The 23,288-nt window shown below is 40.6% G+C and overlaps 2 protein-coding genes across 2 annotated transcripts; one reads left to right on the forward strand and one right to left on the reverse strand.

The window, feature by feature from the left end:
• Window positions 1–1,945: 1,945 nt before the first annotated feature.
• LOC135488363 (titin homolog) lies at window positions 1,946–23,107 on the reverse strand. The gene is made up of 22 exons (XM_064772950.1): window positions 22,978–23,107; window positions 22,334–22,463; window positions 21,100–21,438; window positions 18,904–19,055; window positions 16,099–16,242; window positions 12,396–12,520; window positions 11,395–12,129; window positions 11,218–11,301; window positions 10,920–11,010; window positions 10,496–10,677; window positions 9,992–10,144; window positions 9,383–9,700; window positions 8,825–9,051; window positions 6,648–6,767; window positions 6,243–6,369; window positions 5,914–6,002; window positions 5,508–5,699; window positions 4,829–5,245; window positions 4,244–4,425; window positions 3,844–3,946; window positions 2,516–2,709; window positions 1,946–2,319 (listed from the first exon to the last, which is right to left on the reverse strand). The coding sequence occupies exons 2-22, from the start codon at window positions 22,403–22,405 to the stop codon at window positions 2,232–2,234; spliced, it is 4,134 nt and encodes a 1,377-aa protein (XP_064629020.1). The 5' UTR covers window positions 22,406–22,463; window positions 22,978–23,107; the 3' UTR covers window positions 1,946–2,231.
• On the forward strand, window positions 13,172–16,185 carry LOC135488364 (uncharacterized). The gene is made up of 3 exons (XM_064772951.1): window positions 13,172–13,342; window positions 13,612–14,460; window positions 14,696–16,185. The coding sequence occupies exons 2-3, from the start codon at window positions 13,612–13,614 to the stop codon at window positions 15,797–15,799; spliced, it is 1,953 nt and encodes a 650-aa protein (XP_064629021.1). The 5' UTR covers window positions 13,172–13,342; the 3' UTR covers window positions 15,800–16,185.
• Window positions 23,108–23,288: the final 181 nt, after the last annotated feature.

The raw sequence follows: 23,288 nt of genomic DNA on the forward strand, positions 1-23,288 counted from the left end.
CCACTGGAAGGGATGGCTCCAGGTTCAGCTGGCGTTCTCCGCATCATACGAAGGGGAATTTAGGGTAAAGAGATTCCCCATGGCCTGGTTGGTCTGTCGTTCTCATCAACGAATGTAAAGAGAATGTGTATTGTCCACTTCAAAGCATTTCTACTGATAAAAGCGTAGTGTTTGTGTGCACTGAGAGACAAGCTGTGTTGATCACGAACCTTTGCCAAATGACCGAAAGTTTTTTATGGTGAATCTATGCCCATTGTTCTTATCTATCATGAAGTTAAATGGTCTCTCTGAAGATATAACTCAAGTTTAAAGTCTGCTGCATCTTCTAATTCATCGATCCTTTCCATTTTTAATTAATTTTCAGCTTGTATTCGACCTTTCGAAGACGGCAAAAATCAGCCAAGGGTTCGCTTTTGATGATATCACAATACTGAGCGGAAAGTGCCCATAAACGGAATGTTATAAGAGCGAAAGAGATAGATGAAAACGGAACGTATGAACAGCTATCCGCCACCGGGTCTGCCACCACCATCACCACCTAACGCTGTAATTCGAACGAATTGAATTCAGTTCCTTCATTAGCCTGAAGATCTTTAGAAAACTGCACGAGATGCAGGTTTCATCTCCTGGGTGGAAACGAGTCCGCCGAAATGAGCTCACATTTACTATTTGTAGTGGGAAGGGCCTAGATGGCCGGTCTAGGTGGAGACCTACCCCGTATAGCTTTCGATCCTGCCTACAGTAGGTTTCATTAGCCCATCGTTGTACATAATCGTGAAAACATGTGCCGTTAGCTAATGTATCATAGAGCCGATCTATCCCTAATTGTATAGTCTTGTAAAATTGACTCATGAAGTATTACAAATAAATGTATATTCCATATATACTGTATAACAAAATTCACAATGTGTGTCTTCCTTAATGCTTCTTCGTGTTACGCCGTATAAATCTAGTTCTTTAACTAACCGCTGCCTTTCTTCAATGTTAGACTGGCGCCACTTGTACGGTCGACTATTTGACCCTCAAACACCTGCGTGGCGCTGCCCGCATTCTCCCGCGTTGAAAAATGCCGACACGAAAGCGAAAGCTGGCCGTCTATCGTCTGCGTGAACACGTAACTCACTGGATGTACTGTTCGGGTAAGTTGAAATGATTACTTTTAGATTGTTTTTAGATAGAGAAGCATTCAGATCAGATAAAATGTCCAACCCTGCCCATAAACTCGCTGCATGTAGTAAGAATAGAAACCACGTGTTGCCAAATCATTTAATGATGTTAGCAGTGTAGATCATATGGGTCATGTTTACTTAGTACGGACTCACAGTCATGCCGGTGTAGAAGTTTAAAATGTCCTAGGATAAAATGTCCGGGAACAAAGGATTCTATTATGCGCTTCAATCTCTGAGCTATTGACGGTCAGGGTCTCTATAGAACCATATTGCAGAATACAATAGGGCCGGACACTTTTTCCAGGGGGGACACTTTTTACTTTTACACCGGTGGTGAATTATTATAATTCGCGGACGTCTTGATGCATTCTGAACCATCGCAGTTAATCGGTCCATTACCCCCTCATACCACTGATCACTTTAGTGGATACTGGCACTATGAACACCCTCATTTTGATTGATTGATGATATGTCCACAAATTATGGAATTCAAAAGCAACCTTGGTGGGAAATTATCAGTCAAACTCAACCAGAGTCAGCATAGCATGAGGACCACCTTTTTGATTGAAATGCAAAGTACAGTAGAACCTCCCTTAGCAGACATCTCTCTATTAAGGACAACCTCTCTATTGAGGACACTCGTTTCGGTCCCAAAATGGCAGTTTCCATTCAATCTGACCTCTCTAATCAGGACACCTCTCTATTAAGGACAGCACTTGTCAATCCCGAGGGTGTCCTTTATAGAGAGGGTCTACTGTATAAGAGAAAAGACATGATTATATAATATAATTTATTAGACAAATTACTCAATTTAACAACAAAATTATACATCTGATCAAGTAACAACAACGTCTCTTAAACTTTAAGAGTTTCTACTGTACCTATTGTACCATGTTACAAGAGTCTAAACATTTCCTGGGTGCTTATGATTAGGTGCTTAACAGGATTTTTTTCTGTGAATTACCAAACTTTGAAAAAGGGGTGTAATTTTGGAGGAAATCCAGGCACATAGCAGTAATAGTTCCTAATGATTGTTATCAAAAATTGATTCAATTTCAATCATCATGATTTAGGTGGAGCAGATTTTGGCTTTGGCTTTCTTCGGAATGCACCCTTCTTTTTCTTGCTATCTTCTTCACCGCCTATAAGCCTGTGAAATAAATGTATCATGCCTCATCATTTGTATTAACAGTTACATTATTGTACAACACAATTGCCCGAAAACCACATTATGACTTGTTCCCAATTAACTGTGATAATTGTAGGGTCTGGCAAAAAAGATTTTCGAAAATGTTGATAACCCCAGAAGACTTATCACTTACAAATGACAACGTAGAGTATCTTACCTTTCGTATGTATCCCTTGGCCAGAGCACATAGTAAGAAAACGTCCATGGTCTGGTCATTCCCTGAGAGGTTCGGACACCCTGAAGATGGTTCCTCGCTTCAAGATTCTTTTCACGTCTCTTGAGCAACATTTCTCTACGCTTATCAAACTCCTGCCTCATTTGTTCTCGAGCTTCTTCCTCCATTTTTTTCAACTGAAACAATATGCGGAGCTATAATTGCTGTACAATCAAGTCAAAAGCAGAAATAGTAATTATAGTAGAACCTCTCTATTAAGGACGCCCTTGGGACTGACAAGTGCTGTCCTTAATAGAGAGGTGTCCTGATAAGAGAGGTCAAATTGAATGGAAACAACCAATTTTGGACCAAAGCTAGTGTCCGTAATAGAGAGGTTGTCCTTAGTAGGGAGGTGTCCACTAAAGGAGGTTCCACAGTACATGACTTCCAGCTGATCTGCCATTTTGTCATTGCCAGTCAGATGAAATGTGGTGGCCATTTCAGATGCCAGCGAGAACCCACCTTACAAATAGCCACCAAGTTTCAGTGAATGGACATCACAAGTAATACATACACTACTGGTGGTGGGACAATTTTCATGCAGTCAGTCCCCTATTGCCTAAGAAACATCATTAATAGGCTGTACAGAGTTTAAGAACACAGAACAATACAAACCCTGAATTTCGTTTCAAAGAGAAGATCCACAGTCCAAAGATATTGAGGGGTTATTGAAACGCAGTACAGTCACAAGGCAACAAATAGCATTAATGTTTGTGATACATATAGGTCTTCCAAACATGATAGAACTGATAATCTGAATATTTTTGTCAACAACCCCAGATAACATGTTTAAAGTAAACTGGAGCTTTATAAAAGGATATTTACAATGTAGGGTAATTAAAGCTGAGAATTTGAGGTATTGATTTCACTCAGTAAGGTCAAGTTTACTCCCATAGATATGCTAATCACATTTGATCTCACACTTGATAACCCACATCAAAATGAGCCACCTAGGTCTAACCTCTGTGGTGACTAGCAATGACGGTCACCCTTGAGCCAGGCTGGAAAACATACAATCGAACCTCCCTTAGCGGACACCTCTCTATTAAGGACAACCTCTCTGTTAAGGTCACTAGTTTTGGTGCCAACTTGGTTATTTCCATTCAATTTGACCTCTCTTAACAGGATACCTCTTGTCATTCCTTAATTGAGAGGTTCTACTGTATATACATGTAGGACCAAGATGAATAGTAAAGAAATTTGGATTCAATATTGGTAACTGTAAAACGATCATGGTGAATTTATAGGGGTCGGAAGGTTGGCGATCTAACCTGTATGAGCCTTTGTCTCTCTTCCTCTCTCTTTCTGTTTTCTTCATCTTCTATCTTTTGTCTTTCTTCATCTGCAATTCTCTGCTCTTCGAGGAATGCTTGCCTGAAAATATTGAATCGTACCACAATAAAGTCCAGTGACTGTTCTATCTTTGTTATGCTTAAACAGCATAAACCGTGCACTGCCCATAGACAGGAGCTTGGTGGTCTCCAGGTGAATTGGGAACTGGTATGATTTGGTGAGCCTCGTGCAAGAATGAATAGTGCCAGTGCACTGTGAGATGGAAGAGCCACCTATCATCAACTCTAAGTAACTTAATCTGGCCCTCCTGGCTCTTGTCCATAGTCTCCCTTTAAAGGAGGAACACACTGAATGCACAAAATCTCCGAAACTCCTAACCTCTTTTTGTCTTCCTCTGCTGCTAATCTCTCCGCTTCAACCATCAGTTTCCTCCTCTTCCTTTCTGCCTCGTCTCTCTCCCATCTCAACCTGGACAAGGCTTCTTCCTCAGCTTGTGCCTCAATCGCAGCAATCCGTGCCTCCTCTTCTTCAGCCGCTATCCTGCCAAGGCGTTCCTCCTCCTACAAGTTAAATATCAATGATCTATATCAAAGCCCAAGTCCACCTGAGTTTCGTATCTACTGGTAGAGTATTGAAGTCACACACACAACAGGATCTCATCAGCTCATCACAGGGGATCATCAAGGAGTAGCAGAAGTCATAATAGGCCAGTACTACATAAATACAGAGTTCCTGACTGTGAAGGATGGTTCTGGGTTGCGTAAATTTTGGGCACTGCATTGCCTCCTCAACAATGCAACATCTCTAGAGATGTCCTGTACTGTACTAAAATGCCCATCCGGCAATAATTCGTTACACCTCCTCCTTTGAATCTATCCTTATCTAATACATGTAGTTGGATGGTGCAAAATAAATTGACTATGTTACAAGTGCGCTCATCTGTACTTGACCTCAAAGACATACCTCTAATCTCTCCATCTCATCATCCTCCTCCGCCTCCCGTCTCAATCTCTCCTCCTCCTGTAACTGCCTCTGTGCCTCGACCCCTCTAATCTTCGCCAGCATTTCCATCTCCTTCTTCTTGGCTCGCTCCATCATCTCCCACTCCTGTTTACGTTTGCTTGCCGCCTCCTGCCGTCTTCGCTCCTGCTCCTGCTTGCGTCGTATTTCACGCTCCTCCCTTGCAGATTTTCTAGCAGCGATCAGCGCGATTTTGGCATCTTCTTCAAGTTGTTCAGCGTCCTGGGCCTCGTCCGCTAAAGCTGCCATTTGTTCTTCTATCTCTGCAGTCTTTTTTGCTGCTTCTTCCAATTCCTTTTTCTTACTGACCTCCTTCTCCATAATCTGGGCTTGCATTGCCATGGCCTCTTCAAGTCGTCGCTAAAAATTAGAGTGAAATGACCATTATTTTCTCATTATACTTCACTCCTGTGAGCGTGTGTTGCGTGCCAATCAGATGGGGCAGTTATTTGGGTAACTGGCCTGGTGACACTAGCCATGAAGGAGGAGTCCACCACAAGCTACAGTATTCTTGTTTCTCACTTGGGCGTCTCATCATAAACATGCTCAAGGCAATCCCATGGACTGTGCAACTATTGCAGTTACAAGGCATATTTCTTCTGACCAGATAAGAGTACAATACCTTCTTCTCTTCCAACTTCTGTTCCTGCAAAGCCTTCCTCTGCGCTTCTAGATCGAGCGGTTGATTTTCTTGACTTTTCAAGCCTCTCCTCTTCTGATTGTTCTGCATGGGTTCTTTCTTGACTATTCCCTTCCTCTTTCCCTTCTCCTCTTTCACACCAGATACCACTTGCTCTGCCTTCTTCATTTTCTCCTGCAATGAAACTTTTGATTGAAGTGATCTCATCCCGCCATGCAAATATTCCTGATAAGGTCATTTTTTTGGCTGTGACTGCTGCTACTATGCCTAAGAGACCAATACCTCTCCAAAGAGGTTTTAACATAAAGGGTACATACTGGTACAAGCAAAAATAGATTACATTAGATTCTATAACTTGTATTAGTAGGTTAGAGTATGATACGCCTACCTCCAGAATCTTCTGCTCCAATTCGAGTTCTTCAACAGTCATGCCTTCTTCGTATTTGTTGGTTAGATCAGAGGTAAGCATTGCTTCAACTAAAGTGAATGTAGAAAAATTAAATGGGAAGTACAAAAACAAAGTTCAAACTAACATTTGGAATGGATGTTAGGCCTCTTATTCTCTCGTGAAGAGAGGCAGTTTCTGGGTGAATCAAACTGTTGGTTTCCCTTAATGAGACGGCGTTCGAAAATATCCGGCAAAGTTAAGGATAAGATGCCTAGAATGATGATGACTATGACGATGACTATGATGATGAGGATGAAGAAATTTCTCACCTTCTTTCTCTTGTTTATTGACTTTGGCATTCTCTGCCTCCAACTTGAGCGCTTTCTTCTGGGCAGTCAATCCCATTAAGTGCTTTGGGATTGAGGGGCTCCGGTGACCATCACTACTAGTAGGCCGCTGAAAGGAACGATTGATACAGGTAACAACTTGAAGACCACTGTCAAGACTACCTACCACACTTATTTCCAGTTGATTGCAACAACTGTTCTATTTGAGTGTAATAACCAGGCCACGGTGAACCATTTCACTGGACATATCAAAGAAAAAACTGTCAAGACAACCTACCACACTTATTTCCAGTTGATTGCAACAACTGTTCTATTTGATTGTAATAACCAGGCCACGGTGAACCATTCCACTGGACATATCAAAGAAAAAGTGTCAAGACAACCTACCACACTTTTAGTTCCAGTTGAACTGATGCCTACAGCCTTAGTAACATCTGTAGGTTCATGAGGTGGCTTCCATGCATCTGTCTTAGGAGTCGGCTTAAAACTGACTCGGCTTTTCAACAACTGGAAAAGATACAGAGGAACATTACCAGCTATTGCGGGCCTAGCCAATTAAGCCAATTAGTGCACCTGCTTAATTGGTCCTGGCAAGCCTAATGGAAAATGCATAGGAAATATCAATAAAGTTGGCTTTTTGGGCGGGGTGTTAAAATAATCCCAACTCCCGACTTCTGACACAATTCTATATATGTCTAGGTATTTACTGGCAAAATTTGGAGTGATTTGGATGGAAATTCGATGTGTCCATCTATAGGTTGAAAATTTTGGTAAATCTGTAATGCTTCACTCGTAGCCCGTAGTGTAAATTCCTGAGAAAGTGGGTTTTGGGGGCTTTTCTAGCTGCGCTAGCTCCGAAACTATACATTTGATACAAACTCCCGACTTCAGACGTGGTTGATATAACTCTTAGGATTATATTCCCAAGATTTCAGCTTTATTGGAGAAAAATTCATAGTGTCCATAGGGGGGTTGAAAATTGGAGGATTTTCAATTTTTTTCCCAACAAATATGCGAAAAATATTACTTTCCACCTAGAATTAATCAAAATTTCGCAAACTATCATAAAGTACTTCCTTTCAACAATCATTTGTGAAGCTTTCAAAACTTTTGGCTGATTTATTTGACCCTAAATCAGCAAAAACCAAACATTTTAGTGTTTGTATGCACCAATGCACAGGAGGCTAATTGCCAGATTAATTCACACCTTTCCAATCTCAAACAATAGGAATGATGGAGTCTCCCTCTATTCAAAACAGAGTGTGCTAGGCCCGCAATAGCTGGTAATGATTAAAACCCAGGGGTGAGGCATCTTGGGTTTAGAAAACTCTCTTTCCTCATATAACAAACAGTCCATATTTCAAATAGGAGTACATTAAACTATGAAGTTTTAGGGTAGTTGTAAAACAAGAAACACAGAAACGAAACAGAAACACAGAAACACAGAAACGAAACGCAGAAACCAGTCTTGTGGCGAATTCTGGTCTGCAGACTCCATCTTGTTGCCATGGTTGTGGCCGCGAACGCGGGTGTAACTAAAACTGGTATTCAGTCGGAATGGAAGGAGGAATTCTCATTTCCCAATTCCCCTTTTAGCCTCATCAACGTGTGCGCAGATTGGCAGCATCCGGCCTTGATCGTGCCAATACACTACATGTATGTACTACACGGCGTAAATAGAAAATAGTCCTTCGAATAGCGAGTCCTGTTCTTTTGTACATTCCATGGCCTGTGCACGACACTAGGCTGAACTTCCCTACTGCAACCTCATAAACATAAACAGATATTTAAAGGGACTATTTAAAGGCAGCAGCTGGGCAGGCAAGATTGAGTTACTCCAAGTCCAAGTCTAGTGCCCGCCCCCCCCCCCCCCCCCCACTTTACTCTATTCTAGTCGCCAAAATTGGTCTCTCACGTCTCACATAACGTCGAAATGATTCACCCATGTACTGGTACCGTACCTTGCATTTAGTGCTGCATCAGACGGGATTTGTAGGATGATCCTGGTACTTCATGTAAATTGAACACTACAAGGCAAGATGTTGCACTGCACCTTCATTTAAAATAACATGCTGTAGGAATCGAATCGTACCTACCAAAGTACTACACCACCACCTCAAAAGACTTCACCCATATCGTGCCGCCCCCCCCCCCCCCCCCCCCCAAGTTGCTCCATGTATCCCCTCAACAACTCTATTGCATTCCGGCTGGCCGCAACCCACCAACCTCAGATTTTACTTTTAAACGACAATAACAACGGATTGGGCAAGGAAAGTATCGGCGTGCCGCTTGATTCCAACTTTTATGAAAACCCGTTTGATTTTCGTTTCTGCGTTTCGTTTCTGCGTTTCTGTGTTTCTGTTTCGTTTCTGTGTTTCTTGTTTTACAACTACCCGAATTTTTATGTCACTATGCACTAACCTACATCAACACAATCAAATATGCCATGGCAAGTATATCATATTTGACAAAAAGTGAGATGTCAAAATGGTCTCAAATCAGTTCATAAAATTTGAATATTGACTTTTAACAGCTATTTAATAAGGGAACAAAATTCCTCTTACGTCCTCTTTGGAACCACTATCGTCCATTTCTGATGGCAGCTTGACAGTTATAGGCCTACTGGGGGCAAGGCCAGGGGAGTCGTTCTGGAATGTAGAACGACTGTCAGTTGCCGAGTCTTGCTTCAAGGAGTACGTTCCACCAAATCCACTGTCGACTGTCCTACCAGCTTCTGACTGTTCACCGAACTGGTGCTCTTTGAGATATTCCGGTGGGACAAGTTCACTAACTGAAGTTAAACAAGAAAAGGCAAAATCATGAACATTCAGGATTAGAAATAAGTGGTAGTTATGATGAAGTCGAGCAAGGAGATATTGCAATTCAAGACCTTGAAGACTTCTTATAATATGTTTTTGAAACATTTAGATCACAACATGATTAACAATTCAGATTGTTATTCAGATTGTTCTTGATAGCATGCAGCGCATTAAATATTTTTCTCAGCTGTTGTGTTCATAGATGGAGGGTTCAAACAAGGTTAAAACAGCGATAAATTTATTTCAGTCATTTTCTCGATTCTTAGAAATAAAAAGGTGTGACAATTCTGCAGTTTACAGTACCTGGTGTTGACCTTGAAGACGATGGTTCCTTAATGCGATCAAAACTTTCTGTAGATGCCACCAGCGTAGGGAGCTGTTCCCCAGTCAATGACTTCCTCGAAGCCTTGGATGCCAGCCTCGGCTGGGCTGATCCTGCACGAGAAGGTGGGGCAGACCCTCCCTGGGATGGAGACACCGACACAGCAACTGATGCTGGCCTGGAACCACCCGACAAAGCCTGGGATGGGGCTTGTTTCGGGGAGTCTGCTTTTGACATCCTGGAGCCTGGGGGTGATGGTGGGGGTGCTGATGGGGTAGGTGCTTCAGATTCGCTCTCTTCTAATAGAATTAAAGAAGAGAAAACTGAATAATCTTTTGATAGAATTATGCAGTTGGGAAATAATGAAGATAACTTTAATAGATTGAACCATTAAAAGAGAACAAAGTGGAACATTATCAGTCCAATCCATCGGACTAGAATCCTTCGTTGCTGTGATGTGCAAAACATTTTACTTTCATCAGATTGCCAAGCAGACTTTTATCGCTCATTACAGCAACAATCGTGCCACATTCCTGAAATTAGACTCACTTGTCTGTGGTGAGCTTTGAAAGTTTTTTGAATACACTCACCCTGTGTTCTTGTGTCTGGTCTGGATCCTGCCAGTGAGTCGACAGTGTGAGGCAACATCTGAACACTGTCATCTATCACTATGTTATCAAGATCCTGCGATTCAGCAAGAGTATTATCAAACGAGAATGAAGCAGCACGAGAAAATAAGGTCCCTGGAAAGAATAATGTCTAATGAGTGCCGTTTCAACAGAAAAAAAAATAAATTTATGAACGTTGCTTAATTTTCTGGGAAAACCTTGGAGGTGGTAGGTGCTGATGTTTCAACTGGACGACTCTGACCACCCAATCACTCCGACAGCCCAATTGGAGCGCTGTTTTCTTATGAAATGGAGTATAAAGCCAATTGTCTGGTTATTGAAGTCAGTACCAACCTGCAAGTATTGGGGAGAAAACCAATAATCATTTGTTTGTGGAGAGTGGCCTCTCACACCGGAAAATAAACCACAAGGAGAGAGTTCATCTGAACTTCAGATATCATTCAAAGAGTCAAATAGATAACTTACCAGTGTACTGTGGCATCAATGGTTGAGTAGCACCTTCATCAAAGTCTTCTTCTTCAAAGTCGTCATACTCCTCATAGTCATCATAGTCTTCATCTTCATAATCTCCATCATCATAGTCACCGTCATCATCATAAATGTCGTCCTCATCCAAAATATCAACATCACCATTTAAAGACAAATCGCTGAATTCGGACAAAGATGAATTTTCAGCACCATTTACATGACAAAAAATAAATACCACACGATAGACATCACATTCACATTGGATCACAAAGTCTGCATAAATGACACACACAACTGAAGACTGATTCTACATTGTACTACACACCAGTGACCTCTGTGAGTCTGATTCAATAGATTACCTGCAGCGTCTCCCCTAAACCATGATAATATCCACAAAACTTAAATCAAACAAACTGCTTACCCCTCCTTCCCAATCTGTGTTTGCACATCAAGTTCAAATTCACCTTCAAATGGTATCTCCTCCTGTGGTGTTATGGTAACTGGGCATTTGTCTGAAATTATAGTTTATAATGATAGTGACAACAACTACAATCTCCAGGAAGCTGGTTCGAAAATGTTAACTTTTCATGCTATCCATGCACCGTCTCGACTGAATTTATTATATTGTGGTACTCAAAACAGGTTTTAGGTATGATGAAATAACCATCACCCTGGATTATTGTGTACAGATCACAGCAATAATCCCACCTCAAACCTACCCTTTACGACAACAGTTGGTAATGGTTTCTGAGTATGTCTTGTCTCATGGGGGTCACTCCATTTCAAAGACTTTGCTTCATCATCTGCAAAGGAGTAGACAAGGCATTTTCAAATGAAGTGATGTGTCAAGCAAGAGAAATCACCAAGTATAACACTGAATAACAGACAAAGCTTACCTGATGGTAGATCAATATCCTGCTCTTCAAGAACAGATGATGAGATACTGACACCATCCTCCTCCGGCTTGACAACAATGCCGCGGTCGCCGGGCACTTCATCTGGATTGATCACATGATCAGTAATAACACTGTCTGCTTGCCGGATCACGACGCTAGAAATTCCACTCGGGTCGGCATCCTGCGATGCTATGCTTGATCTTTTACTTGGAACAGATGTTGGACAAGAATCAGCTGGTTTTTCATCACCACGATTTCTGACAACTTCTGCGTGTAGTTTTTCATCTCCTAGTTTATCACTACTGCCACTAGGAGACAGCACTGTCTGTTGAGTATCTTCTCCAAAATCATCTTCAACTCCCTCCAGAATACTTTCAGCCAAAGAATCCTTTGTAAAGACATTTTTATCGTCTTCCTCTCGACCTTGCCTTTGTCTTCTCACGTGACCTTGAGTTTGACCTTTCACTTGGCCTTCACCTTCAGGGCCTTCACCTTCAGGGCCTTGACCTTCTGGGCCTTTGCCTTCAGCTTCTTTTTGAGCTGCCCTTTTCTGTCGTCGAAGCAGCTGCTGTTTGCGATGTTCCAACTTAACGTTAGGTTCATCACCGGTCTGATTCGTCGTCTGGCGCCCCCTCACTTGACCCGATCCAACTCTAGTTTGTGAAGGAGGTCGTCTCCGTCGTCTGGGTCGTGCACTGACCGCACGAGTCAGGCAAGGTTCAACAAATGCATCATCTTAAATGAAGAGAAGACGATATGATGAAGTTATATAGCATGGTTATAGCATGGAAATGGACTTCATTGATGATCTTGATAAAATAGCCACAAAACAATAAACAAGAAGATATAGCTGCATCTTCATTGTTAACCCAAAGATAATTTGGGCCATATTGATTATATATAGAGCTGAAGAAATGTCCTTTTTTGCTGTAGTGAATTTTACAGATACTTTTTCTGCCTCGAAAGGTTGAGCCTTGAGAGATAGGTCTAGGTCTACTTACCATAGGAGTATCTTGTGCTAACAGGGGATGGTGTGTCGACGAGGCTTGCCGATTTCAGAGAGGCTGTCAGTCTGTCAGTCGATAACACTTTGAAAGAGCGTCTGCTTGCCACTGAACTGGTGGGTCTGGAAGATGAAAAAGATTCTTGTAAACCAGATGATCCAATGTCATATTGGAAAACAGAGACTGAGAATTGTTATAAACTAAGTTATGCCACATTTGTCTTCCAATTTTTCTGACACGATCATCTGAAACAAAAAAAAGTTGTGGTTCTGAAATCAAAAAGCCCTCTGTGTAGAAATGAAGTATATATTGATCCCACCATTTTTAAACATCTATAACATAATTGTAAATATAATTGTAAACATGATTGTAAATATGTGCGTAACAAACATTACAACCCAGAAAAAAGCAAATTGCATGTGACCACACCCACATCTATCAGTCACTGGTGCACATGACCAATAGGGTGACCTGCTGGGCCGTAAATGTACTTGACTTGCGAATACAATTTGTCCAAGGGTTGAATATCATTGGTCCGTATCTGTAAGAATATTTTTCCTGCATGACCAATATGTGTAAGGAAGGAAATATGTTTTAAACATATTTTATCAGTCAATTGAACCACTTAAGATATCTTATATCTTCATGACAATCACATCATTCCTGACACAGAAAACCAAAATATCCGGCCACAACAAGAGTAGAGGACACATCAGCTCTTATCTAAAAATTTCCAATTTAGCAATGTGATATGCATTTGACAGAGTGGGAGACTATCACGAGGGGGAATTCGATGCATGGATTTCAGATCCAAATCCTCTTCTATAAATCTTGGACAACTTTGCTGACAACTTCAGTCTTCGGATCGTGTTTATGCAACACCGCAAGGAAAAAGAGTCTATCGTTACAATTCCTCCAACTCGTTTGTCCATTCTTTTCTCAAGGTGAGTTTCTTATAAATCTTTCAGCTTTTTTCTTTCATTCACAGCAACATGGGATATATGTTTATCTGCGATAAGCGATAATATGATTGTCACTTTGCTGCAGGAGAGGTTGTCCGTGCCATCTAGAAAATAGGCCTGCTCCTCGTCCTCTTTTTAATAGTCTAATCCACAGTATAGAAAAAATCTCAGAGATCACCATTAAAATGCACTAACACAGTGATGGTCTATACCTGACGGATGAATATTAAAGTACACCTGTTTTTTTTCAGATGCCAATTGAGCATGAAGCCAAAGTTAGGGTACAAGGTGAAAATGCTCCCCTCTTACCAATACACAGAAGGAAGTCGCTCAAGCCAACATCAGTTTGCGAGGACCTCACTTTCGATTGCATTATTGCCAGACTTTATCTGAACCCATGTCTACTGCATCAGGAACAAACAAGTCGTGTTCCAAAAGAATCTGCGCTCCCAAGAAAGGTCCAGGCCATAAAGGATTTAATAGTAAAGAATCTGGAAAATGGTACTGACCAAGGACAAAGTGACCTAAACTCATTTGCCGGTGGCAAGCTGAGTTTGTGCGGGAGTGTTGCAGAGGGAACCAAAGTCTGTGGAGCTGATGAGTTTGACTTCCAATACTTAATGTCAGTTGACGGATTAGAAGCCACAAAAAAACGCTTGATTCGCACAAAACCGCGATCTGCAAATCACGAAAGTTGTTCATTTTTCAGCTTAAGGGTGCACGATAGTGACGGCACCACAGAAGAGCTCAACCCAGCCACAATTCATGATAGGTTCCTGCACAGGATAAAACAATTGCTGTCCAACACCCTTGAAGACTTCAAAATGAAGAAAGCTGGTCCTGCAGTAAAGATTTGGTACGAGGACGATGACGGACGCACAATAAAGATAGACCTGACCTTGGGTCTGAAAGCCGATAACAAAAACATTGCGCACTTGACACCATTGGCAAAAAGCCTGGAGAGTGAAGGACGCTTCAAGTGTCACTATGTGGCTGCCCATGACTACTGGAAGATTTGCTTTGTGGACACCGAACAGACTTTACTACGGGAAATAATTGAGGCTGATGAAATAAAGGGATCTGTCTACAGGATTATTAAGGTGAGTGGAATGCCTTCCATCCATGCTTCGTGGCTGTTCAAGTTGGTTGAAGAGACTAGGCAGTGAATCGGTGGTCACCCAGGTCACCTGACCAATGCAACAAAGCAGTGTATCGATGGTAGATGACCGCTCTGTTGACAAAGACGCATTTTAATGCGTCTTTGGATGGTCAGTCAAAAGGTTAAAACCGTGAATCCGTGACCAGAGGATATCAACCCAATATTTTATCTTTCAGCTTCTTCGAGATGAGTCTGACATCAAAGATCCTTATGGCGATGGCATCCTCCCTTCCTACCCCATCAAAGTCACCTTCCTCGACATTGCCTACCAAGATCACACCAGAGGCATCACATGGTCCATACAAGACGTCACCTTCCATGTGATCAGGATACTCCGTGAAGTCGAGAGACGTGGCCTCAGCCACTCCCTCTGCAGTCTATTCTTGGATGGTGACGATGTCATGTCGGAAGCAGATAGATCATACCTGGAGAGCAGACGACTTCTCAAGGAGTTGAAAGCAAAGGCACGATTCAACGTATCCCAACGCCGCAAACGCGTTTGTTTCATGACTCTCTTGATGGCCAGCATGCTTTCTTATTTACTATTGTCAGTCTTGGTACAACGAAAGTATAGAAAGCTTTTGAAATACGCAGGATTTTTCCCACTGTTCTTTGCCCTGTTCTGCTTGGAAAGCATCCAACTTTTGCTGCAGAAATCTGAACGTATGTATAAACTGTACCCTTTCTGGCCTCTCAGCTGTCTGTTGTGTGTGATATTTCAGCACCTTCCTTCCTATGTCGGTGGTATGCTGGATAGTTCCAGTAGGCTGTACAAGGTTCTTTGGCTATCCTACGATTCAGCCTCATTTCTCCTGGGACTCATCTTATATGTGGTAGTATTCTATCACTCGTGTTACGGTTTGTACAAAAAGAAGTCATTTTTCATTTTGGATGCTTCGGCGCTATACCTTAACGTAATTTTCCCATACAAATGGATATCGCCAAGTGGCAAAAGCATACCCTACATACCAGAAATAGGTATCTTTAACTTGATGATGAAACTCATCTATATGCTGTCAATACTTTTGTCTAGCACCACAGTACTTCTAGGGATTATGCTCTTCAGTGTTTTGATTTCCGTGAGAATAAATTTGATTTCACGATCAAATCCGACAGTCACCGCAATAATTGGCCAGGAGGGATCAGTTCTTGAAATCAGCCTGATGTTAATCCCAGCAGGAGTTGGAATGGTGATTTATGTTTTATCTCTCATGTCCCTTTTTTACCAAAGCAGAATACTCAAAAATTACACTGATAAGCTTTCAGGCAATTCTCTCTGATTGAACCTGGCCATGAGTCTGAAAAGATGTTATCACTATGTAATCACTGGCCCTCAGAGATGGCATGCACCAATGTATATGTTATCAAATCTATCTCAGAGCCTGCCAAGGGCACCAATGTAACTATTTACTCAGACCAAGACCTCAGAGATGGCAGAAATCAATGTTACCATTCTGAAATCAGAGAGATACAATCTCGATGTGATATTAACATCAACACTTTATGCCATCAATATCTCCACTAATTTCAATGCGGCTTGCAGCATATTGCCCCCAAAGTTATTGCAGACCTATCTTACCTGCTTGCACGGAACGGTTCGGTCAACTTGTCACTGTTGGCAGTCAAGATGTCTGGAGATTTGCTGGTATCGTCATTAATGGTTGAAACAGAAACATTATCATCAAACCGGACACCTGGACCAACTGAAGACGGTCTTGCGGAACTGGAAAAGAGAGAATTCAATTTTTATGGAAAACAAAACACACCTCAACGTTTTCGACCTTGTCATAAAAACCTCAAGATTTTTTAAAGTCCTAAACGACTTTGTTGTGCCAAACACCAGTAGCTAATGGGTTAAATATATCTGCTAGTTGGCTCAGAGAACATTTTTTAATAAAGCCCAAGGGTAAATTGTAATCTACTTTAGTCACAAATATTTGTTTATTTATGTTATTAATTAGAGCCTCAAGCTGTTATTTTAAATAATGAACCAGGCATTGGAACTTTATTGAGACAGAAAACGTTTTGACAACCACCCACATTTCAGGATTGAAAATTTTTTATTTTGTTTCATTTATAAATCTTTATAATTGCAATTATTTGAAATATAAAACAGGGAACAGTAGTCTGTTACGATACTTCTTTAAATCTCTTTCAGAGCTGCAATAGTGTCTTTTCGAAATGAGGTCGTCTGTCACTGGCCGAATTGAAAGCATTTTATTTGAGCTTTAACTCACTGCCACAATGCCAAAAGCTTAATTCCAGCAAAGTTATTCCTTGAAAGTTAGAAATCATATTAGGAAGCAAGCTTGATTATTTATACCTTAGTGTTTTAAAACCTCAGGCAAATTGTAAAGGTTTTATTAATAAATGTAGCTTACTTCCCCTTCAGCTAGTTGTCTGATAAGGAAACAATAAAGCTTACTTCCTACCACTTAAAGAAGTGGGTGGACTTTCCCTTCAAAATGTTTGTTCTTCCCCTGTTTATTCAGGTTATTTTTCTCCGGGAGGGTTTTAACTTAAACATCTTTAAAAGATGTAAGTTTTAACTCAAACATCTTTTGATGAATAAGTTCCTCTGGTTTGGCTATGGTTTCTCATCCCCCGCTTCACAACCGTTGGTTAATAAACACAACCTGTTGGACTTGCAACAGCAAATCACACAAACGAATCATTATCAAAGTCACCAGAGCGTGACGATATCGAAAAATAATCAATTTATCCTTTATGTCCCCAAAAGCATATAGATGGAACGACGCTATATCATATTTGAGGTTTTCCAGAATATTGGAGTTACTGAAGCATACATGTAGATATAAAGCACATTGATGAGCGTCTTAGAAATACTCCGTGTAATATTGACCATTAGGCAAATCACGGTATCGTTCAGAATGATATATGGGTGAAAGGTGTCAAATGAGTTGAAAGATTGAGGAGACGCATGAGAGCATATTTGATTCATAAAAGAAGTGCCAAATATGTACAATATCAAAAGTGAATGGACATAGATATTGTGTGTCATGAAAACGGGCCAAAGGAAACTATGTCATTATGATATTTCTTTGTAAAACATCTCTTCAACATTTGACGGCTAAGAAAATATGCTACCAGCCATTGGGATTCATTAATTTTGTCTTCAATCAATCAATCAATACGGAGTCTTGTATAGCGCCAGATCCACCTTTGAAATGGTGCTCAAGGCGCTGTTAAAAAGTTCACCAATGTCTACAAAAATAGGTGTCCCTTTAGTTTTTGAAAATGTCCACAGACTCTGAGTCCCTGATGTTCCTTGGAAGTTCATTCCAGAGTCTGGGTGCACTGACACAAAAGGCCTTGTCACAAACCACAACGTTTGGATACAGGCACGGCCAACAGCAATTGTTTAGCTGAAATGAATCTGGAGGACATTTGTTGACATTTTTAAGGGTTGACAATAGGTACAGCCATTTTGGCTAGAACTTGAAATCCTAAAGCAATTGGAACTCCTTCAAAACATAGCGAATGCTCATTTTAAGGGCTGGAGTCTGTCCTTTGCTTTCCAGAGAACAGCCTCCAGGGTTTTAAGTGAGCATTCAATTCATTTGGAAAGAGTTTTAATTGCTTTAGGATTTGGAGGTCTAGACAAAATGGCGGTACCTGTGGTCAACGCTTAATGCGTGCAATGACCACTTTTGCTGCAATTTCAATCACTTGTTTGTGGGGTGCTTATGACGGCTAGATGTCCTGTGATTACCGCCGATGGTTCTCACATTTAATGAATTCCAAGTGGATTAGTTAAGATATGCAAAATCCAATCAACACACAATAGATAGATCACAACACTTTGTTACACTACAACATCACATACCGATATCTGTTTGCATTACAAGAAATAATATTGAGATAAAAATTAATAGTATTAAAATATAATTGAGTGGTAGGATAATACAAACAGCTTTTGCGACCCATTAAGTGGTAGAAATTTTGTCCGTGTCAGATAGCTCATATCAGAACGATAGAACTGAAGTAACTCATTATTGTTAATTAGTGCATAACCCGATATTATGAACTGATATATTGACAGTATTACATAACTGATACATAATGTAATGGATTATAAATCAGCGCCATTAATGATCTATAAATATCAATTCACAGAAAAATCAATCAGACAAGACTGACATTTTTCCCAGTCCTTTCTGTGCAGTGCCATTTTCTCGCAAAAATGGACTGAAGTCTACAGGAAAATTTCTGTATCAAGCATAGTTACAATGCAGAAGGGTGCTGCAGGTACACAGAAGAATATTTTAAGTGCATGCGACCGTGGTATTCTAGTGATTTTGTTGAATGCAAAAATCCATCTTGTTCCCTCACAACTGCTGCAGCCTTAAAAAACCAATCTCACCTCGCTCGTGATTTGACATCTCGTAAGTAGGAACCAAAGTCACCACCAGGCTGCGCTCTCATATCTATGGCACGCTCATCGAGTCCATGGAGAAACTTCAAGATGACTTTGTTTTCTTCGTCAGCTATGCTTGTACTTTCCTTTTCATAGCCCTGAAAGTATAGCAAATAATAACTATTTATATTTTCCTGTTGTTTGGTTTGTTTACCTTGCCTTTTAATCACGAGGGAGAATGTTTTCTTAGCAGGAACCGAAAAAAAAGTGAGCAGATTTGTTGGATTTCTACGATAGCGATGTCTAATCGTCCTTTTTTGAGCAATATTCATGGTTCTTCAAAATACCTTAACAAACTATAAGGATTTTATCAAGAAGACCAACTCCCTTTAAATATTTTTTGTTAGAAAATATTTATCTTCAGGCAAACTGTCTAGTCTTAAAAACAGATCATAAACTCATTTTTCTTTAAGCCTCAACCCTTAACAATAAAACGAAAAAAAGTTATATCCACAAGTTGACTAAGTACATAATCCCATAGCATAGTGTCTCAGTGTTCCCCTCAGGGTAAGACTTGTTTTAAAACACACCGCCCTTGTCTAGCTTCATTCAACTGGGAACGATAAATCTTTTGGCACAGTTGGGGAAATATGGGTAAACTGTGCAGAACAATTCCCCACCTAAAAGGTTCTAAATGATTACTGAGAACATAAAATCTCTTTACAGATCGAAAAGAATGCTTTTAGCTGGTTTATTTTTATTGAGCGGTTAAGCCTGATCCTTTAAATAATTTCAATCATTTTAGTACCGGGTAAGCAACAAAAAACAAAGGTCTATGCATATAGACTTCAAACAAGACAAGAGATACAAATTTTCATGGGCTTTTTTGCTTTTTTCATCACTTTTGCAAAAATCTACAGAATAATCACTAATGAATAACCCTCCCTTTATAAGGCAATGCTTCTTTTACATGATGCCAGCGAACTGTCGCCAGTTGATAAATCATTAACAGTTTCAAATGTATAGATGGATGCTACAGGTGTTTACTAGTAACCATGGCAACATGACATTTGCCACGCAGTGACAAATGTGAACCACTATATAGATTTTCCGATTGATTAGATGAAAATGGTCTTTGACGATTAGTGCCCAGGCAACAAGCCAACTAATTGTTTGCAATAGCAGTGATAATCTATGTTCTCTGCTGAATGGCAGTCATTAGATTTTACATGTCGGCCGCTCAGATGAAAGCGACATTAGTTTAAAGTTGACATGGCTTACATGTATAAACATTAATATATCCAGTACCACATCAAATAATTTCAATCAGAGGGGGGGGGGGGGTCTCCAGTTTCTGTCAACGTAGCATTACAAAAGATGGAATAACATTAATTATGATGCTAATAACGTTTAGAGAGCAATCGACTCAATATTGAAATTGATCCAGAGCCGTTCGTTTGTATCATGCTGGCCCTCAAGGAAAGAGTTAAAATCCAGTGCCATCAACATATTATATGTTTGGTACAATATATCGTTCCTTCCTTAGAAGCACCGAATATATCAGATCTCCTGCAACTAGACACTTCTTCATCAACTGTGCATGTACAGGAGTAACTCACTCGTTCAAATATTCATCAGTTTGGGCTGATCACAATCATGACGAGGTCACCAAAGTCTAGATTAAGACAGGGTGTTGCACAAATCATATTTACCCAACAAATGTGCTATTCTAATTCTGGATAAAATCATTAAAGCTAATGTTTACAATGCAAACAAGAATAGTACCGTGTCAATGAGCATGGTAGCCTGCCATTAAATAGGCCCCGAGGCCTAAATTATGCCGTGTTTTGTTAGAGAGCTGATCGTCAGAAGCCAACATAAAATTGAATAATTACCAAAAAAGAGTTCTTATACCTGTCAGCCCCAACGCAAACTTGTATATAGTGGCATTATACAGTGGGTAAAAAATTGTTCTTTCCAGTTAATATTTTTCCAAAGATTCCAGTTTCTGCGAAGGAAATCTACCCACAGAATCACTTATTTTGGCAGAGATTTGATTTCACTTTTTGTAATTGTGTCCACAGAGGTAAAAAATGCACATTTTGAAACAATTGTGGTGGAAAACTCTTGCCAATATTGTCATAATTGCCGATTTTAATCACATGATTGAAATGCCCAAACAAAAACAATTTCAGCACCCACCTCATCTCCATACATAAGAACTGATTTGGTCAGCCGATGCAACGTTCCGATCCGATTACTGAGATCCTGAATATTTGATATCCTCATCTTCTCCCGTATAAATTCCCGATCCTCCTCGCTTAATCCCGGGATCTTTTCTGGTGCGGTGAATAAAAGCAGTGCCCCCTTCCTGGTACAAAACGTTTTGGGTAAGATGAGTTCTCCGTCGGGTTTTTCTGACCGGGTTGACGACTGGGCCGATTTGATTCGAGAGCTGATTGTGACGCCATGATGGTGGTAAGGTGGTGGACCGAATTTCGTGAGAAGGACTGGCGGCAGTGTGTAATGGGTCTGACGGCCCTGAAAATCATTGAAACTCGTGTCAAACTGAAGCTTTGGTGTTATTCATGATTTTGAGTTGTAATTCATGATAGGAAAAGTTTGCAGGATATGAAGACCTTGACAACTCTTTTCATAGATTTGTTAGCTTTTGAAATGTTTTAAAATATAGGCCGGGTCTATTTGGCAAGCCGCTCGCCGAACAGGCATCTTTTTTTGTCCTGTTTGGAGAGCCGCTTGCCAAACAGCACTAAAAAGCCACCCTGTTCGGCCAGCCGGGCTTGCCAAACAGGTAAAAAATCTACCCTGTTTGGCAATCTGGAGACTTTACTTTAATATTAATGAGTTCGGCTCTCCATTCAGGACAAGAAAAAGTCGCTGTTTGGTAAGCCGGGCTTGCCAAGTAGTCACTTCCTAAAAGATATCTGAAGTTTTTATGTGACACATAACACATGTCAAACATACACAAGAAAGGGCATCTGAATATGTAGTACAGTAGAACCACCCTTAGCAGACACCTCCATTTAATAGTGACAGTGATTTTGGTCCAAAATGGATTGTTTCTATATAGTTTGACCTCAGTAATCAGGACATCTCTCTATCAAGGACAGCATTTGTCAGTTGCAGGAGAGGTTCTAGTGCACCAATAATATAATAATAATAATGAGTCTTTTATATAGCGCAATTCCGTGACACTATAGTTCTCGCTCAAAGCACTTTGGGATAACATATTATTACCCCGGTCTCCACAGAAATCAATCAGGGGTTTCAAGGAGCAACCAGAAGGTGCTCACTTGAACTCGACCAGTAGGGGAACTAAGCAGTGACTCAGCCAGGAGTCGAACCCACGCTTGGAAACACTGTAACAATCTACCAAAAAAACACATACAAAAGATTCGATACGTCTTAAAATTACCTTGAGTTGGTCCAAATCAATAGACACATCTCCATTAAGGGAGCCCACACCTTGAGACAGGCTGCTCAGCATCCTGATGTTAACGTCAAGTATTCCAAAACATCACTGTCATTGTCATCACTTCGACTAGCTGCAGATGAAAAATGGCAATCAAATGTAGAAATATAAAACAGCTCTAGGCCAGTCTGTTTTCTGCCTCCTTTAGGTTTGTAGGCTGACCCAAATACTCAAATTACCAGGTAAAATCATTATACCCCCCCCCCCCCCCAATCAGAAAAACAGTTAATATAAGGAACTTACATATACACTCCTTTTCTGATCAACCAATTAATATCAATATAGGAAACAATAAGATTCACTAACATACATTGTACTTCTTTTCTCTTAGTCTGTCACAATTCTGATTAACATCAAAAGGTTAATATGTCAATCCATATTAACACAGGGTGGCCAAATTGTCACAGAATAAAGCAATACCCCATAAGCACTGGTAGCTAGGGCCTAGGGCTTTACATATATACTTGTGTATGTACATATAAAGTCTACAATAGTATGAAGTAGGCCTAGATGCTGAAAATATAGGAAAATATAGGAAAAAATAGTCACGGTATAAATTTTGAAAGATCATAACAAATGATACTCACTAAAAATCTTCAGGGTTATCAACCCATACACTTTTCTAACTCAATGCCGGAATGAATGAATTTGGTTTGGTCACGATTCAAAAGGTGCCATCGTTCTACTGAGCTGAACGACAAATGACTAATCCGTGAAATGTGGTCATACAATATTGGCAGACTTGCTTCAACAGGATTTGCTTTGGTTCAATAGGTTGCCAGTGGGTGGCAGCACTGTTGTGTGTCAAGTAACAGAAGTGACCGGTCACAGTGAAAGCAAGCGCATGTCGCTCTGAGTTTGGCAGGTTGAGACGGACTGTTTGTCCATTTCTCTGTTA

The sequence above is a fragment of the Lineus longissimus genome, chromosome 5 (assembly GCF_910592395.1).
Source record: "Lineus longissimus chromosome 5, tnLinLong1.2, whole genome shotgun sequence".
Taxonomy (NCBI): domain Eukaryota; kingdom Metazoa; phylum Nemertea; class Pilidiophora; order Heteronemertea; family Lineidae; genus Lineus; species Lineus longissimus.

What these genes read in the sequence shown, in the direction of transcription:
- LOC135488364 (XM_064772951.1), top strand. Translation starts at nt 13,612, where the DNA reads ATGCCAATTGAGCATGAAGCCAAAGTTAGGGTACAAGGTGAAAATGCT. An exon ending in CTGTCTACAGGATTATTAAG is followed by an intron (nt 14,461 to 14,695) that starts GTGAGTGGAATG and finishes TTTATCTTTCAG; the next exon opens with CTTCTTCGAGATGAGTCTGA.
- LOC135488363 (XM_064772950.1), bottom strand. Translation starts at nt 22,405, where the DNA reads ATGCTGAGCAGCCTGTCTCAAGGTGTGGGCTCCCTTAATGGAGATGTG. An exon ending in ATAGTGGTTCCAAAGAGGAC is followed by an intron (nt 6,768 to 8,824) that starts GTAAGAGGAATT and finishes TATCTTTTCCAG; the next exon opens with TTGTTGAAAAGCCGAGTCAG. An exon ending in AGAGACAAAGGCTCATACAG is followed by an intron (nt 2,710 to 3,843) that starts GTTAGATCGCCA and finishes ATATTGTTTCAG; the next exon opens with TTGAAAAAAATGGAGGAAGA.